This window comes from Eschscholzia californica, unplaced genomic scaffold, assembly GCF_041429995.1.
Source record: "Eschscholzia californica isolate CP2 unplaced genomic scaffold, dmEscCali1.0.p SCAF_2, whole genome shotgun sequence".
Lineage (NCBI taxonomy): Eukaryota > Viridiplantae > Streptophyta > Magnoliopsida > Ranunculales > Papaveraceae > Eschscholzia > Eschscholzia californica.
The window spans coordinates 1290172-1308490 of NW_028238309.1; the positions used below are offsets into that span (position 1 = coordinate 1290172).

The 18319-nt window shown below is 37.3% G+C and overlaps 4 protein-coding genes across 4 annotated transcripts; 3 read left to right on the forward strand and 1 right to left on the reverse strand.

Annotated features, from left to right (window-relative positions):
• The first annotated feature begins 213 nt into the window (after positions 1–213).
• On the forward strand, positions 214–2563 carry LOC147555059 (uncharacterized). Its single transcript, XM_086660436.1, has 6 exons — positions 214–313; positions 392–604; positions 903–1193; positions 1293–1457; positions 1540–1623; positions 2300–2563. The coding sequence occupies exons 1-6, from the start codon at positions 284–286 to the stop codon at positions 2405–2407; spliced, it is 891 nt and encodes a 296-aa protein (XP_086516562.1). The 5' UTR covers positions 214–283; the 3' UTR covers positions 2408–2563.
• A 4419-nt stretch (positions 2564–6982) lies between these two features.
• Positions 6983–9908, forward strand: LOC147555060 (uncharacterized). Its single transcript, XM_086660438.1, has 6 exons — positions 6983–7164; positions 7253–7462; positions 8280–8582; positions 8679–8840; positions 9451–9534; positions 9630–9908. The coding sequence occupies exons 1-6, from the start codon at positions 7135–7137 to the stop codon at positions 9735–9737; spliced, it is 897 nt and encodes a 298-aa protein (XP_086516564.1). The 5' UTR covers positions 6983–7134; the 3' UTR covers positions 9738–9908.
• Positions 9850–13162, forward strand: LOC147555061 (putative E3 ubiquitin-protein ligase LUL4). The gene is made up of 3 exons (XM_086660437.1): positions 9850–10936; positions 11620–12118; positions 12582–13162. Exons 1-3 carry the CDS (start codon positions 10461–10463, stop codon positions 12693–12695), a joined length of 1089 nt encoding a protein of 362 aa, XP_086516563.1. The 5' UTR covers positions 9850–10460; the 3' UTR covers positions 12696–13162.
• A 1070-nt stretch (positions 13163–14232) lies between these two features.
• LOC147555062 (rhicadhesin receptor-like) lies at positions 14233–14860 on the reverse strand (the record flags this gene model as incomplete). Its single annotated transcript, XM_086664573.1, has 1 exon — positions 14233–14860. A coding segment is annotated over one exon (534 nt), but the record flags the coding sequence as incomplete, so codon positions are not given.
• Positions 14861–18319: the final 3459 nt, after the last annotated feature.

Genomic DNA, 18319 nt, shown 5'->3' on the forward strand with positions numbered 1-18319 from the left:
TGTGAAACTGCCAATTTATGCCATCCTAATCTTTCAAAACCGCCTACATGAATTTTGGAAACTGCCTCTCACAGTAATTTTGACATTTAGTTGTTTGTTTCTTCTTGCAGAATAACTGATCTACCCTACTTATTGATTATTAGTTGGTTGTTTCAATAATGAAAATGAAGTTCTAACTAACTATAATAATTGTTCATACACCACGCTATACTCATGGTGAACTTATCGGTCATTCCAATCCGTTATATCTCTAGTCCATACTCTAACTAATTCACTCTCAAGAATGGTGAAGAAACACACTAAATACTATCTTGTAAGTCTCTCTTTCTCTCTACCTAATTCTCTCACTTTCTCTCTCTCTCTCTCTCATTGATAAGTTTGTTGATACTAGGTGAATGCATTCACCGAAACGCCATTTAAAGGAAACCCAGCGACCGTTTGTTTGTTGGAAGAAGAGAAAGATGAGCAATGGTTGAATGCAGTGACGAGGGAATTCAATAACCCTGCTGTTACATGTTTCTTGACTCGTACGGAACATGCTACTACTTCAAAGTATAGTAACAACCCGAGATTCCGCTTAAGGTGGTTTACTACTGTTGCAGAGGTACAATCCCAAAGTAACCTACATTTACGAAAAAATCTACCTTAAGGCTACTCGTTGCGACAATAGTCCCACATGGGAGAATGATGATCTAATAACCGATAATATAATGTCTAGGTCCTCTCCGCTCATTGCCAATTGGTTTTGAGTTGGAGGACCACAAACTTAACAAAGGGTACTCGTAAACATCGAAAATGATATCCAAATTAAGCTCTAAAACTTCGAATTTATAATGAAAAATAGTACAATTATTAGTGTTAATGAGTCTATGACAATGGTTTAATCTTGTTTTGGGATGCAGGTTGAGATTTGTGGTCATGGAACCTTGGCAGCTGCCCATATTCTGTTCACATCTGGTTTGGTGAAATCGAACATAATCGAATTTGTGACACTATATGGAATTCTGACTGCTAAAAAGATTTTTGGAGAAAATGAAGCCGAAGAAGGAGAGCATAAGTTCTCAATTGAATTGGATCTTCCTGTATCTTCCATTGTCGAATGTGATTCTAAAGAAATCCCTTTCATTCCCTTAACTCTGAATGGTGCTTCCGTTGTCAATATAAAGAAAATCTCTCCTCCTGGTTACCTCCTTGTACCTATTCAAACCTAAAGTTTAATTCTTTATATCTTTTTAAGAACTGAAACTTGGGTTTTGGATAGATATGTCTTTTGAAAATGAATGGTAGTGCAGGTTGAGATCTCGTCGGGTGAGAGAGTTGCAGAATTGGAGCCAAATTTCGAAGAGATAAAAAAGTGTCGTGCACGAATGGGAGTCCTTATAACAGGAGCTGCTCCTCGCGGATCTAGTTTTGATTTCTTTTCTCGATTATTCGCTCCGAAAATGGGTGTCAATGAGGTAAACAACAACAACTTCATGATATTTAATGAAAAATCACTATGAAAGCCCAACTCATCTTTGATATAAATCAATCTCTCAGGATGCTGTTTGTGGAAGTGCACATTGTGGCTTAGCACCTTATTGGAGCAAGAAGTTGGGTAAATCTGATTTTTTTGCCTACATGGTACCTTCTCTCTCTCTCTCCCTCCTACGTAACCCTCCCTGATCAATAAATCCGCATTAGAATTGTTTTGGTTCGACAAAAGATACTCTACTCCAAAGCCCACGCACGCCCAAAAATGTGCACTAAAGATGTCCTACGAGTTTGATTTACACAGGAGACTTTGTCGGATTTTAGTCTCGTATCTAAATCGTCAGCACATCTCTGTGCACATATTTTAGGCACGGGGTGTTGCACCCAGGGGCGAAGCCAGGCATCGGCTACACCTGCCTGCAGCTAGGCTGCTAGGGGTCCAAAATGGTTATTAAGGAGTTAGACTGACACATTTCATTAAGCTTCCTCTGCAACGTTGGTCAATTCTTTGGTTGTCCCCATTCCAAGTCTGGGTTAGAATCCTAGGGTGCTCGTCTTTTGTTTTGTTTTCCATTAACTCCTCTTTGACCCTCCCTTTCTCCACAATTTTGCATTCGCCCCTTAATTTCATCCCCATTCCGTGTTTGACCTTTAAAATTTGCCCCTATTTTTGTGATTGAATTCTTTCCTAGGCCTTTATTTTTTAAGCTAGCCTACCTATACATCAAATTGTGGCTCCGCCCTTGGTTGCAGCATTTCTCTCTCTGTCTCTCTCTTTATCTTTCTCTCGTGTGTTTAAAGGAAAATATTTTTTTTTTATAAGTAGGCGTCTCAAAGAGGTGGAATATTGGATGTTCGTTTGGATGAGGAAAAACAGAGAGTTCGGATCCGAGGAAAAGCTGTTACTATCATGGAAGGTTTTATGTTCGCTTAGCCTTAAATTATTACTTCTAAACTGATTTGTATTGCATTTTTGTGTGTTATTTCTAATATCTAAGTTGATTCCGAAATGTAAGTTGAAATAAAGATGTATGCTTTTACAATTTATTCGAATAACAAACAAGAATAAGAAAACAGAGTATCACTTCTACATTGAATTGTGCATTTCTTTGTGTACAATTGAGTTTGCTCCGGATAAAGCGAAAACTATTTGATAGTTTTAGCGAACATTTCCTCCAAATTCTTGTGATAGTTTTAGCGAGGGTTTTTTATGAATAATTTTCATGACGTTTTTGCGACGGTATTATAATGGAAGATTTAGAACTCCCCATCTTCCAATTACATTATAAAATCGGCTTTAATTAAGGGAAGACCAAACCTTCACCGGTCCGATCAACTCGACTATCCGAAAGAAAATGTTACGGAACAAAAAAAACTAAGCAGACTCTCAATAGAAATCTTATGGTGCATGTTGTGATTCGTGTTTTCAATGGTTCTGATCCACTGAACTGCAAATCACGACAAACCACAAAAAATTCTACCCAGAGTCTGCATAGTATTTTTGTTCCCTATCATCACTCTTACCCTAATAGCCAGAGACGCGATCTACCCAACTCGCCTGAACCCGAGGTGTTGCTACATGTGGGCGCCCGTACCCGATCGGTTCGACCCGTATGTGGTGGTCACTACAAAAATGGAGACTTTTAGCGACGGTTTAAAACCGTCAGTAATGTAAAAATTCCGTCGCAGAAACTATTTAGCGACGGATGAGCATTTGTCGTGGAAACCGCCGTCGGGGATACTTTTCGCGACAGTTGAGAGCGACAGTTTATAAATCCGCCGCTAATAGTAATTACTAGCTACGGTTTTTAAATAAAAAACCGTCGCGACTGCGTTGTAGGCGACGACAGAAAACCGTCGACGATATGTTTTGATTTTCTAAAAAAAAAAATTGTATTTCAAAACAATAAATTGACCCTCCTATTTGGAATACTTATCCAAAATATTTACAAATCTGTCAAAGTACTATAATACCATTCATATATCGATTTTAATCAAAATTATGAAGTCTGACATGTGAAGTATTTCATATATCATCCCTAGGAGAAACAATTCTAATAAAAAATTTGTCTTCGTATTATACTAGGTTCCTACGCCCTGTCATAGTTCTTCAACCTCCTTCCTAAAATCGTCAATTGCAATAGTTGCCGTCAATTCTAAAGTGGAAGGAACCAACTGAACTAGACAGTGTTGACAGTTTGCATTAAACCTCTTGTTCCTGCAGTAAACCAATACAAGAAAACAAAAACGTCAAGATTATTGGTTTAGTGTATCTCATGATCAGGTTGACATAACGAATATAAACTTAGGATCGTAATGACTAATAGTTTCAGATTCGCTACATGTCAACTTATGAATCTTCATTTGAGCTTTCTAAGCTAGTTTAACAATTCATGTATGTTATTTAGGTTTACATGGATCCTGGCAATTGGCATATTGAAGTTATATACAACAGTAGTTATTGACTAATATCGTGATGGAGACCATCTTCCTATTGGGCCTCACGGCCATGGTGATAGTGGGCCTCACGGTCAAGAAGCTACATTAGCGTAGTTTCTATAATTAAGTATTTAGGGTTTCCATAATTATGAGTCTTAGCAATCAAGGAAAGTATTATTAGTAGTTATCTTATTTCCTTATTTGAGTCTATCTAGGAAAGTACAATCTCTATATAAGAGAAGTCTAGTCTGTCTTTGTTAACCAGATCAGAGATTATTATCAACCAAGTTTATTATTAATCAAGTTTATTGTTTATCATTATTTTATCAGTTTTATTTCGTTAATTTAGTTTATTAACCATGGTGGATTCCATTACTTTTACGCTTCCGCAACAATCTACATCATATCGGTAGCTTCTAAACATTTATTTTGTGTTTTCCTTGGAGGCCTTCACTGAAAAATAAACCCGAAAAGAGCTACTGCATTTATCAGATGAGATGTAAATTTAGTACCTTCAGTTTAAAATTATAGTATTGCAGTGTTTTCACTTTCTTCTCCTTGCTTTCCTCAACATCCGTTGAGCTTCTTCCCCGATTTGATCTGATAAAGAGCTTCTGGTACCTTCTAAATAATAGAAATGGTGATCGTCATCTCTGCATCAGCAAGAGCTTTGTTCAGCTTAACCAGATGCATAAATGCAACTGCACGATTGCTGCCAAAATGAAAAAGAAGACCATTGGTCAAAGCAGAAAGCAATCTTAGTTTCTTTCGATTTTTGTTGCAGTTGAACAAGCAGAAGCTGTTAGTACAGTGGGAAACCAGCAGAAATGGTGATCGTCATTTAAGATTCAGCTGGACTATTGAAAAGTTTTCTAGGTTGTCAACACACCTTAATAGTGCCATCAACTACCGTGACAACTTGGTGCAAAGGCGATCTTCCAACTTTCCATCCAGCTTCCTGAAGATCACTCCTGAAAGCCTGTGCCATCAGCACATCGGTGCTTAAATAAGGTTCATCTCTTAAATAATCAAATTTAAACTACTTCCACGTAAAAATGAAGATTTACAACGTATTGAAGTTCAGGAAACTAATATTTAGCTGGGAAAGGCATGTAATTTTGCGGAAACTCTCCAAACAAAACGGTGAGACTAAGATGGGTTGATATAAACTCTACCAAAAAATTGAAGGTTACATTAACCCGGAAGCTAATTGCAAGAACTGCCTATTAATAACAAATATCGAGCCTCGCAGTTCTTTGGTTGTTTTCTTATCGATTGCTTTCAAAAGGTAATTCATTTCTTTTCCTTGCACACACACTAATGACACCGCCGACATCGAGCATTTATAGTTCAACTAGAGGTCATTATCAGATCACAAGGTATCCTAACTAGATTTATCATGTATCCATACTTAAAGTATCCCAACTAGATTTTGTATAAATAAACCACCACAGAGAGATACCCAACGTAAGTGTAAGAAATAAAATTACAAATTTTAAAGCCAAATCATTGATAAATTGCATAAAAAAAAAAACCTAACTCAATAAACATTAAGCATGATTATTAAGACAAGGTTCAAACTTAATTATCTAGTCAAATAAGTACCATTAAGTAAGACAAACTTATGATTAGACTTGTTCAAATTTTAAACACTACATAAAAAGATAATCTTTTAGAAAGTTTAAATCTAACCTGTAGCAAGATTGTCCTCTCAGCATCTTTAACTGCTTTACTAACCTGAATAAGATTAGGGTTATTTCCCTAATGGCCCCCAACTTTGTGACCAGTTTCCCGCCTGGCCCCCTACTTTACAAGAAATACCCATATGACCCCCTTCCGTTATAACACCGTCACTCTCTCTCCTCCATCATTTTTCTCTCTCTGCCAACTCACGCCACATCATCTGTTACGCCACCTCATCACCTTCTCCGGCAGAGGTCGTCGGCCGGCCAAATTTCCGGCCAGCAACCTTCAAACTAAAATATAAAAAAAAAAAAAAATGTTTTTCTTTCTTCCTCTCTCTCTCTCTCTAAAATTACTTCGGCGAAGGGAGACCTTCGCCGGAGTAATTTTAGAGAGAGAGGAAGAGAGAAAAAAAAAAATTTTTTTTTTTTTTTTGGTTTGAAGGTTGCCGGCCGGAAATTTGCCCGGTCGGCGACCTCTGCCGGAGAAGGTGATGAGGTGGCGTAACAGATGATGTGGCGTGAGTTGGCAGAGAGAGAAAACATGATGGAGGAGAGAGAGTGACGGTGTTATAACGGAAGGGGGCCATATGGGTATTTCTTGTAAAGTAGGGGGCCAGGCGGGAAGCTGGTCACAAAGTTGGGGGCCATATGGGTATTTCTTGTAAAGTAGGGGGCCAGGCGGGAAGCTGGTCACAAAGTTGGGGGCCATTAGGGAAATAACCCATAAGATTATAATCTTCTTCAGAAGAATCATGAACTCCTATTCCTGATAATTTATCAACTAAATTATGAATACCACTTTCCATATTAGGGTTCCACTGAGATCGGATTTCTCTAGCGTGATTTGGTTCGTTTTCATAAGCTCCTATGGGAAAGAAAAAAGAATTGAGAAATCAATCATGAAATTAGCTCCATCGAACTTCGCAAGAAGGAACAACTCGGAAATAAAAACAAATTTAGCGATTAGTTTGGTTTTAGTGAGATGTATTTCAGAACATTAGAGTACAAAAAATGGTAATCGAGAACTGAAAGAAAACCCTAGAATCAACAGAGGAGGAACGAAGAATCTAGAGTGAGAACAAACCTCGACATCAACAGCTTCTTCTAAACTTTTATAGGGTTTACACTTCAGTAGCTTTATCACTCTCTCCCTCTGCGTATTTCTCTCTTTCTTATCTCTGGATTTCTCTCTCTCCTCTCGAACTACGCAGACGAGAAACTAGGGCAAACGAAAAAGACAACCCAAGTTTTTAGATTTTGAAACACCTACCCCCTTAATAAACGTGCCCCTAGTAATTAGCAACTTGTACCGACGCTTTTCAAAAAACCGTCACTAAGAACCGTCGCCAAAAGTCCCTCTTTTTTTTTTTTTTTTTTTTTTTTTTGAGCCAAATACATTACATCAAAAGTCCCCATTTTTGTAGTGGGTGGTGGTGGTAGGTGTGGGTTTGAGAAGTAGAAGTCAAAGCAGCTCATTCATAATAGAACCTCAAACTGAAAATTGGGCTTTAAGAGACACCTCTTGAAATCCAACAACATGGTGAAGAAATCCATCAAATACTCTGTGGTAAAGCCTCTCTCTCTCTACCTTTCTCTCTCTATGTTCTTACTTTGTCGTGTGAACAATTTGTTGTTGTTATTGTAATGGGAATCAGGTTGATGCTTTCACAAATGAACCATTTAAGGGTAACCCAGCAGCTGTTTGTTTATTGAAAGAAGGAGAAAAGAGAGATGATGAATGGTTAAAAGCAGTTGCCAGAGAATTCAACGTCTCAGAAACTTGTTATTTGATTCCAATTCCTGATGCCCATAATAACCAATCTAACCCGGTTTTCAATCTCAGATGGTTTACTCCTGTTGCTGAGGTCAATTTCTCTCAATCTATCTTAGTTTATCTTCAATTTTTTCTATGTTCATGGGTATTCAATTTCATTTTGAGTATTCCTGTAGAACAAAAATTTAGCAGTTGAAGTTGATTATGAATTGAAATTTTAGCAATTTTAGGTCTCCCGGGACTATTGAATCCCATCACAAGTCCGAAGTTAAGCGCGCTTGGGCGTGTCTAAAGTAGGGACAATATCGATAACTGTTAAGGTTTGGGGTGTCGCCAATGTTATCAGAGCCGAGGACGGCTCTTCGCCGAGGGTGGGGAGTGTAATAGTCCCACATCGCTTGCGAGAGTGTCCGGTTCCTGGGCCTGAGGTGTCGGGACAATATTGATAATAGCTAAGACTTGGGGGTCACCCTTAACAAACAAAAAAAACAAGATCCGGTAAAGCCATGTTTTGCGAGCGGAAATGGAATGCGATTACCAGTAATAACAATCTCATAAATGTGATTTCTAGTAATCACAATACTTTGTTGTTTGGTTTGATCCAGAATAGGTTTTGGTAGAGATTGATTTTGTCTGTGGATTATTTGGTTGAGGATTCTAAGGGAGAGGGTATCACAAAGACGAAAACACTTTTTATGATTAATTCTCGTGTAACAAAGATCGTTCTGGAATACGGATTCTTGATAATTGCATTCCGTCCCCGCACACAAAACATGGTCCATTTGTTTGTTGGTTGATCGAATAAATGATTGATTGATTGGTTGGTTGATTGGTTGGTTGATTGATTGCTTGATGGGCAGTGGGATTTATCTCGTCTCGGTTTCTCATTGATGAACCTTAATTTGCAGGTTGAACTTTGTGGTCATGCAACCTTGGCAGCTGCCCATGTTCTCTTTTCATCTGGTTTGGTGAAATCAAACTTAATTGAGTTCCTTACTTTGTCTGGAACTCTGACTGCTAAAAGGATTCCTAGTCAATTAGACGGGTCTCAGATTTCGAATGGTGGGAGTGAAGAAGAGTTCTCAATTGAACTGGATTTTCCTTCAATCTCAGTGATTGAGTCTGATCCTACCGAAATCATTTCCATTCCTAAAACTCTTAATGGTGCTCCAACTACCAACATTACGAAAACTTCCGCGGGTGACTTCATTGTACTTACTCAACTACTTTTCTTCGGTTATGAGTTGGAATTCGATAAGCATAATATCCTTTATTTGTATGTGGGGAATGAAACTTTGCTTGTGCAGGTCGAGCTATCATCAGGACAAGTTGTCGCAGATTTGGAGCCACGGTTTGATGAGATTCAAAGTTGTACTGGCAAAGGAGTCATAATAACAGGGATTGCTCCCGATGGATCCGGATTTGATTTCTTTTCTCGCTACTTCTGTCCGAAATTTGGCATCAATGAGGTTAGATATTTGGCATCATTTGTACAACTTAAGTTGTCACTTCGTGCAACAATAATACTTAAGATCAATACTATCATGTCTCGGCTAATACCTGAAATCACTGCTAGCATGGTAGAGTGGTTTAAGTTCAAAACTTCAAAAGAAACAGATGAATTGCTTAGATATGAACAAACTGCATTACCTAGACAAGGGTCATTCACCTGTTCTTTTCTACGTAGTCAAGAAATTCCAATGTTAATTGTGATTTGTTTCTGAGGTTGCAGGTTTAGTCAGTGTTAATGTAGAAATAAGGGGACTTAATCCCTAATCAGCTACTCGAAAGAAAATTAATTACAAACCTTAACTCCTCGCGATATTATATTAGACATGTTGAGATATCTCTGAGTAGAAAACAGTAAGTAAACCAAGAAAAGTACAAATGCAGCTGAAATTAGAAATAGGACATAAACTAGCATTGTTTGTGCTCAAAATGCTCTAAGGCCGGACGATGTGCCTAGGGTTGGAATAACTGAATGGTTAAGCTGTTAAAAGCAATCTCCGGCCATAATATTATTATTATGCATTAGGATCAACCTCTCTGGCCCTCTCTTACGCTATTTTCATATTTCAGGATCCTGTTTGTGGAAGCGCCCACTGTGCCTTGGTTCCCTATTGGAGCAAAAAGTTGGGGAAATGTGATTTTCTTGCTTATATGGTAGCTACCTCTCTCTCTCTCTCTCTCACTCACTCACTCTTGCTCGTTCTTCTTTATTAAATGTTTGTATTAAAATCATACTATGTTGGCTACAGGCATCACCAAGAGGTGGAACCTTGGATCTTCACTTAGACGAGGAAACTAAGAGAGTATTGATTCGAGGAAAAGCTGTCACTGTCATGGAAGGTTCTTTATTCGCATAACCTTCATTCCTATACCGCTTGTGAGGTTCAATGTTTAAGTTTCAGAGACCGCGGTTCCAAACACCATAAAGCTTGTTATTAATTTCAAAGATTTGCTTGTTTTATATTTCAGAGACGATAATAAGACGATGCTACGCTCGAAAATCATCTATTTTAACTTGAATGTGTTCACTTTCTTGTGGGTATGTCTTAAAATATGAACCAAAATGCTTCCATTTACAGGACAATTGAAACATAGTGGTGTTGGGTGTATAGGAAAATGAAAGAACATTATAAAGAGTAATGCTAGAGAACAAGAAAAGCTGGGCAGAAATCATATGTGGTTTGCCGTGGTTCGTTGTTTAGTGAATCAGAATCATCGAACGACGTATCACAACATTCCAGATAGGTTTTCTGCCTAGAGTCTCCTAGTTTTTCTTGTTCCCCTTTTTTTTTATTATAAAACTAGACAGTCAAGGCTGGTGGGTGGAATCATCATTAACAATCTTTGGATTCTTAATCAAGTTTTTGGCTTTTGGGAAAGATGGCATCCAACTTTCATCAACTACAAGGACCCAATTTCAACAACAAAAAAAAACTACAAGGACCCACTTTATTAGACTTTCTTTTTCTTTCTTCTTTTCACCCATTGATGTACTTCTTGGAAAGTTTTATTGATTTTGTTACTGTCTTTTGATCTGAATTCCCCCATTTTTGTCTCTCTCACACCCTCTCTCTCTAAACATGGGTCTTTCATGGAGTAATGGTAGGAGAAGAAACAACAATTTCTTTCAATACCCATCTCCTTCTCAATTCATCTCTTCTTACACTTCTTCAGACCCATCTCTTTTTCATCCTCCTCCTCCTCCAAATTATCCATTTACAGGAGCTTCTCCTTATCTTCCACCCTCACTCCCTTATCCACCACCACCACCTGCTCATCCACATTACTATCAATTTTCAGGTACCCATTTTCACTCTGGGATCCATTATCAACAACAGTTTGCTAATCAGAGCAATGGGTGGTTGTCGGAATTTCGATATCCTGTTGCTAACCCACCACCTCAGATGCCACTGCCGCCTTATGTTGATCATCGAACGGCAAAGAAGATCAGAAATGATATTAATGTGCACAGAGACTCCATAAAGATTGAAACTGATGAGAACAATCCTGACTGCCATTTGGTTTCTCTCACTTTTGATGCCTTAGTTGATGGGAGGTAAATGATTTCCTTTCCTACAATTTGATTAATGCCTTAGAGTTGAACTTCGAATTATGTTGTTTACTTGAATCTATAAGAATTCCAACCTTCCATGTTGATAGTTCTGTCTACCAACGATCTAACTCATCTGAATCTGAACCATTTGACTTGAATAGACCCAAAATCAACCCAAACCAGTTATTCAGACAAACAATGTCACATCGTCGGTGAGACGGAGTGTGGTGCTCCTCTTTAGAGGATAAACACCCTTCCCTAGTGAGGCCTTCTAAAACCCTGAGGCCCAGAAGTGTCACAGCGGACAATATCACTAGCAGCCCAGAAGGCTGGTCTGGTCCTTATCATCTTATCATACGTTATCAGCACGATTCGCTCTAAGCACCCTTGCTAAGTGAGGCCTTTTAAAATCGTGAGGCCTAGAAATGTTTAAGAGAACAATATCACTAGCAGCCCTTTCAACAAAAAAAAAAAAAATATCACTAGCAGCCCAGAAGGTTGGTGTGCATCATCCTATAACAAACAAAAGTAGGATAAAAACAAATTTCTGAAATTTCGCTCAAGGAAATTTAGACCACGAGTCTGATTTCTGGTCTGACTTGAAAAAAAACACTGTACCTTCATTAAAATGTGGAAATAATTCATGAGTAGTGATTGGTTTTCCTTTTCGCTTACTTGTTTTCCAGTATAAGCATCCTATACTTCGGTAAGGAAAACGAAAACTGTAGGTTTTCTCCAGTATACCCTGAAGCTCATATGCCAGCGAAAACCCCATTTCAAAAGGGAGTCGGGCGGAAATTCCGCCAGCCATCCGGAACTGGCATTGATCTAGGCTTCTTTGATTTGGATGATCTTTCACAATCTTCACCGAGAGAAGATGTATTCCCACTTGTGATAGTTGCTGAGGCTTGTGCCTCACCATCAACTACAGATGAACAGGTTGGCTCTACATTATCTAATGCACAGATTACTCAAGCCATCTTGGAGAAGAACAATGAGGGACTTTTCCAAGTTAAAGTCATTAAGCAAATCTTATGGGTTGATGGAACTCGATATGAACTTCGGGAAATTTTCGGAATCAACAACTCGACCGAAGTGGGATTCGATGAAAGTGAACAAGCGAAACGGTGTGTTATTTGTATATCTGAACCAAAGGACACGGCCGTTTTGCCCTGTAGGCACATGGTAAGAACACTAACTATTTCATTCTTTCCGTAGATTAGTATAATGGAGCTAAATTTTGCTGCTTCCTTCTTCTCTTATTCTTGGTAACTTGCTCGACTAATTTGTGTTAAGTTTGTGGCTACCTGACTCAAAACCTATTGGCGATAAGTGGAGAAGGCCTAGATATTATGATCTTAGTCCTGATATAACCTTTTGTTCATGTGTGGCGTTCTTCAAGCCTGACATATGTTTTTTGTTGGGTGATGTGGAGGACTTGTGTTGATTAGGCCTATCACGCCTGGACTTAGCTCTGTTGCCATACTAAGTTTGTTGATAACCTACTTAAACGAAAATATCAGCTCAATAAGCTCATATAGCATTGTAATAGAACGATAATTCAATTTATACGACCTTCTCCATTATACCGTGTTCTTTCTTCATAGGCCATTGTTTTATTCTAATATAATTGCTTTGTGATTTTCAGTGTATGTGTAGTGAGTGTGCAAAAGCATTAAGACTTCGAACAAACAAGTGTCCGATATGTCGACAGCCCATTGAAGAACTCATAGAGATCAAGGTGAATCGAGTTGATCAATGAATGGTTCAATACTCTCTGGTGTCAAAGTAACTCGGACTGAGTAGTTTCATACTTTCAACTGCCTAAGTGAAATAAGGGGAAACCAGCTATAACATAATCTAGAGGAAAGAATCAGCTTTGGCTTCCTCTTAAATCGAAGTTCTTCTCACTCACTCATATTAACGTTGTCGTTCAGGCCAAAGCCTAATATGTACAGGATTTTGTTCTTCATAGAAACTCCCCGTGTCTACCCAGAAGACCTCAGTGTTTCGTGAGATCAAGCTCGCACTTGTGACCTAGGTTCAAGATGCTCTTAAGCCATGTGTTACTTTGGGAGGTTATCTAATACGAGAGTTTTTTATTTCACATTCCAATTTGATTTTAACTTTTGATTATTTTTCTCCTGAATTTCTTCATCACCCATTTTGATGGTAATTTAAAAGAGAAATACAGATGGGATGTCATGTATATAAAGATTTCTCACATGACAAGACGATTCTCAGATTTGGTGCAGGTTGAGCCCATGGGAAAGTACCAACTCATGTGAGAGATGATATAAATAGAACGGAATTCTCTACCAAAGTAGCCAAGACCCGTCCCATTTGAGATCGGGACAAATCAAACCGAAAACACTACATTGTGATCCATTATATGACTTTACTTGCTAGAGTTGTAAGTATGTATTATCATAACCTAACTCCCTATAAAAGAACTTCCTTTAACTATTATCTTTCATTTTTATCAGTTGAACCTATTACTTTCGACAAAAGAAATATAGGATAGGCTGAACTAGTTGAATCACATTTGATCTTTCAAAACTAGTTATTTTTTGTCGAAACCAAACCAAACTTCAACGATTTAGTTTGGAACTTTTGAAACCGTTCGAATCGAATTGACTGACCCTGCCTATTAATTAGTGGGTATTATATTTTTATTAGCTTATAATACCTCTACATAGTACTAAATATTTGAAATTTCATTATAAAATTAAATTAGTTACTTATTAATCATAGAGTTAATTCTTATATAGCTCCCTACTTTGTGACCAGCTTCCTTTATGGCCCCCAAATTTCTGTAAATTCAAATATGGCCCACTATTTTCATGGAAATGTCATAACTACCCTTCCCATTAATATATTTTCAAAATAAAATTAAAAACAAAAACCTAAATTCCACCTCACTTCCCTCTCCACCACTCATCTCTCTCCACGTCACCTCTCTATCCAACTCACCTCTCTCTCTCTCTCTCCAAGTCAACACTCTCATGAAGGTCGCCGGCCGGAAAATTTTCCGGCCGGCGACCTTCAAACTTAAAAAAAATAATAATAATAATAATTTTTTTTTCACTCATCTCTCTCTCTCTCTCTAAAAATTCCGGCGAAGGGGGTTTCCCTTCGCCGGAATCTGGTCTGTTGAAGAACAGACCAGATCTGGTATGTTCTTCAACAGACCTATTCTGGTCTGTTGAAAATACATCTAACACATTAACAATGAAAAGAACTCCGGCTAATCGGAATCTCACCACTCCGACCAACCATATATATATATATATATATATATATATATATATATATAGAGAGAGAGAGAGAGAGAGATCTGAGAAATGGGTAGATGAATGTTCAATCATAGTAAATGGGTAGAGGCTCTAAATTCTACTTTTTAGGAACAAATCTTGATTTGATCTTCTGAACCTCTTTAGTACCAACTTGAAAAGCTTTAGTCAAAACATTATCAGGAACGGGAGGATTAGCACCAAAAAGAGTAGCAGCTAATGATTGAGTATCAGGCAATTGACTATTAAAAGCAGATAAAACTGAAGCAGCTTCATCTCCATTATTCTTCTGAAAATGAACTAATGCTTTAGGAAACACAAAGATTTCACCTTTCTTGATTGTTTTAGAAATCAAAACATTAGAAGTAGTAATAAATCCAACATCAAGTTGTCCTTCAAGAACAAATACAATTTCAGTAGCTCTTGGGTGAGTATGAGGTGGGTTTAATCCACCTGGTGCATAATCGATTCTAGCTAATGAAACCCCAAGAGTATTAAGACCTGGGATTTTATCAACGTTTGCCCCTGTTACTAATGCCCCAACTGAATTGTTAACTGTTCCTGGTTTAGATAGACCATCAAAGAAGAAATCTAATGATGTTATGTTTGATGCTTGTTTGCATACGAATCTGTTTTACCTTTATCCCTATAACCTAAACAAGATAATAGTTTGAGTGATTTGTAGATGAGAAATTAGGGTTTTAGTGATTTTGATTTATAACTAGGAAGGTTGAAAATGAAGAAGAGGTAGTATTTGTTCTTCAACAGACCAGATTCCCCTTCGCCGGAATTTTTAGAGAGAGAGAGAGATGAGTGAAAAAAAATTTTTTTTTTTTTTTTTTTTTAAGTTTGAAGGTCGCCGGCCGGAAAATTTTCCGGCCGGCGACCTTCATGAGAGTGCTGACTTGGAGAGAGAGAGAGAGAGAGAGGTGAGTGAAAAAAAAAAAAGTTTGAAGGTCGCCGGCCAGAAAATTTTCCGGCCGGCGACCTTCGTGAGAGCGCTGACTTGGAGAGAGAGGTGAGTTGGAGAGAGAGGTGACGTGGAGAGAGATGAGTGGTGGAGAGGGAAGTGAGGTGGAATTTAGGTTTTTGTTTTTAATTTTATTTTGAAAATATATTAATGGGAAGGGTAGTTATGACATTTCCATGAAAATAGGGGGTCATATTTGAATTTACAGAAATTTGGGGGTCATAAAGGAAGCTGGTCACAAAGTAGGGGGCCATATAGGAATTAACTCTTAATCATAGTATATTTGGAAAAAATCATCTTTAGTGATTGTCTATCTTTCTCTCTCTCTCTATCTATCAAAAGAAGACATTTGGCATCTTTTGGCACTTTCAAAGTGTACCAGTTGTCAACTGAAATTTCGTTTCCGATATGTATAAAACGTGTCGGTTGTTTGATTTTGTCGGATTAAATTTAACAGTTCACACTTCACACTTCACACTTCACACCAAATCCAATAATCGATCCTTCAATCATAACCCCCCTTTTTTTTTTTTGTTAAGAAATCATAACCCCCCTTGATACAGTACTCCATAACCCACCTATCTTTTGGTGGGTCCTGTTAATTATTGACTTTTGGATCATGGTGCTTGCTTCACTTGGTAAGGGACCCACCACCGTTGGATTATATATCTGGATATGTCAGTGGTCATAGAGTTGACTGATCTAACAGCTCTCCACTCACCTAAACTTTCAGATCAAAGGACAAGATTGCAACTATAATTCTTACTTTTACTTTTTTTAGTTGGTTAAAATGGTCAACCTTTTCGACAGTAAAACCAAAACAAAAATTCTATTTCTCTCTCTATTTTGGTCCCTCTCCACCCCTCCGTCGATGTGGCGACATATCATTGGAGTATATTTTCTCACAATTCTCTCTCCAATTGCTCCACAATCAAGTGATATGTTGTCACATCGACAGAGGACTAGAAGATGGACCAAAATGGAAGGATGAATAAAACTTCTCAAACCAAAATATAACCCTCCAATACAAGAGAAAGTCAAATACCTAACCATAAGTCAAACTTCCCCTATTATTCACATCTTTTGAGAGTGAATTTTATCTAGAATTTGAAATGGAGAGAGCAAAAATCAACTTAGATAACTATTTGAGTTAAGAGTGGTTGATAATTGATTCCAGTTCATTTTCATTTAGAACATAATTCTCTTTCAAATCAATCAATATGACCCCCCAACATTAGGAGTTTTGTCACCTGTCGAGTTTGAGCGTTCATGTGTAATTCAAATTCTCTCGCTAGCGATATAACACTATCACAGTCAACTATTAAGAAAATACAAATGTTAAATTGTTATTTTCTCTCGGCTTTCGAATATCCATCCAACCCAAAAAAAAAAGACTTGTAAAGATAGAAGATAATCAACTTTGAAAATGGAAGAGGAGATTACCGTAAAACCAACTATTGTAGATGACTCGTGTATATTTTAGAGCTATTGGGAATGTAAAATAAGCAAAAATAGTATTCTTCACTCTAAGTCCACTTGTCATTCTTGAATGTTGATGTGGCTGCATGTGATGATAGGAACATGCATTAAGAGTCCATTTATTAAATACTTTTTTTTTTTTTTTGTTGAAGAGTACTTGCTATTTGTATAAGCAACTTGTTGTAATAGTAAGTTCAACATCAACTTGTTCAAAAAAAAAAAAAAAGTTCAACATCAACAAAAAAAAAGAACTTCTTGTAATAGTAAACAACTATTACAAGAGTGTTACAAGAGTGTTACAACAAAAAAATCTATTACAAGAGAGGGAAATTCATGTGACCTAAAAGCCCTAGGCTAGTAGCCCTAGCTCTCTTTCTCTTTCTCTCACTCTATATTGAGAGAGAGAGAGAGAGATAGAGAGAGGAAGAGGGTGGTAAATTGGTAATGTTATATTGAATGAATGGGGGTAACTTTTTGAAGATTTTGAGAGAAATGTCACAAATGAATGGGGTTTACACGTCTTTTGACAAAAATGAAATAAGGGGTGATAGTAAAAAAGGACAAGGGACATTTTGTTCACGAGGTTAGGCTTTTCAGAAGCTACTGCAATTATTTGGTATGTGATGTGGGGTTCAATTTACTGTTTTCATCATCATCAATTTTTTATCTACTTTTCAAAACGTTTAAACGGTACTTCATCAAAAAAAAAAAAAAACGTTTAAACGGTTTCCATGGACCATGTCTTCTTCATTAGAAATAGAGTCTAATTGGAGTGAAATGTTATTTTAATGACCCTGTGTGATTGTGATAGTTGTACATCCTTTCTTTGAGTTGTAGTTTGTATATGGACAGTTGGACGGCCAAACTTAAATAAGTGTCTTTTAGATTGGTTGTAGAGTTTTCGCATAAAAAAAAAAAGAAATTTGTTTATGTGGTCTTAGGCTTACGTGTCTAAAGCGGAGATAATGTCAATACATAGTGTCACATGTCACAATTTTATTAAATAAGTGAGATAGATCTTATTTCAAACAAGAACTCGTAGATCTTTCAACAAAAAAAAAAAACAAGAACTCGTAGAAAATAAACACATTCTTATTTATTTGTTTTCGATCAATTTAATATTACTTATGACGGTTGATTTAGTAGGTGACAAAATAATAGGTGTCATTCTTAAATTTTAATCAAAGTAAAAGAAAAGAAAACTTTATTACTACTCCATAAAGCATAACCAAGTTTAGATCAAAACTCATCTATATTACCAAATTGAGTTGGTTTTTGGACCTTGGGAATTTACATCCAAGTAAAGAGTTTGGAGCTAGAATGCCATAGAAGGTGGCTGTTTCCACTTCCATATATGTAAGTGAAGAGAATATTTAGAAGGTAGATATTATTATGCCCTAGTTTTGTATGTACCAAAGTGGTTGTTAGTGGAGTCATATATTTTGGACTTTAGCCCTGATTTTATGTAATGGTAATTTTTGTCCCCAAACAGAGAAAATGACATTTTTAATCCTGTGACGCAGAAGGTGAGGTCAATTAGGTTATAGCTTCATAGTTTTACACGTTTAACTATTTTAGGGTACCCTATAAAATTAGGGCTTCATTTTGGGATTTTTTATTTGGATTTTGGAGGGGGAAAGTACA

Excerpts from the sequence above, each read along its gene's own strand:
- LOC147555059 (XM_086660436.1), top strand. The coding sequence starts at position 284 with ATGGTGAAGAAACACACTAAATACTATCTT. Across the intron at positions 605-902 it reads GGTTTACTACTGTTGCAGAG|GTTGAGATTTGTGGTCATGG; the intron begins GTACAATCCCAA and ends TTTGGGATGCAG. Across the intron at positions 1,194-1,292 it reads CTCCTCCTGGTTACCTCCTT|GTTGAGATCTCGTCGGGTGA; the intron begins GTACCTATTCAA and ends ATGGTAGTGCAG.
- LOC147555060 (XM_086660438.1), top strand. The coding sequence starts at position 7,135 with ATGGTGAAGAAATCCATCAAATACTCTGTG. Across the intron at positions 7,165-7,252 it reads AATCCATCAAATACTCTGTG|GTTGATGCTTTCACAAATGA; the intron begins GTAAAGCCTCTC and ends AATGGGAATCAG. Across the intron at positions 9,535-9,629 it reads GTGATTTTCTTGCTTATATG|GCATCACCAAGAGGTGGAAC; the intron begins GTAGCTACCTCT and ends TGTTGGCTACAG.
- LOC147555061 (XM_086660437.1), top strand. The coding sequence starts at position 10,461 with ATGGGTCTTTCATGGAGTAATGGTAGGAGAAGAAACAACAATTTCTTT. Across the intron at positions 10,937-11,619 it reads GATGCCTTAGTTGATGGGAG|TATAAGCATCCTATACTTCG; the intron begins GTAAATGATTTC and ends CTTGTTTTCCAG. Across the intron at positions 12,119-12,581 it reads TTTTGCCCTGTAGGCACATG|TGTATGTGTAGTGAGTGTGC; the intron begins GTAAGAACACTA and ends TGTGATTTTCAG.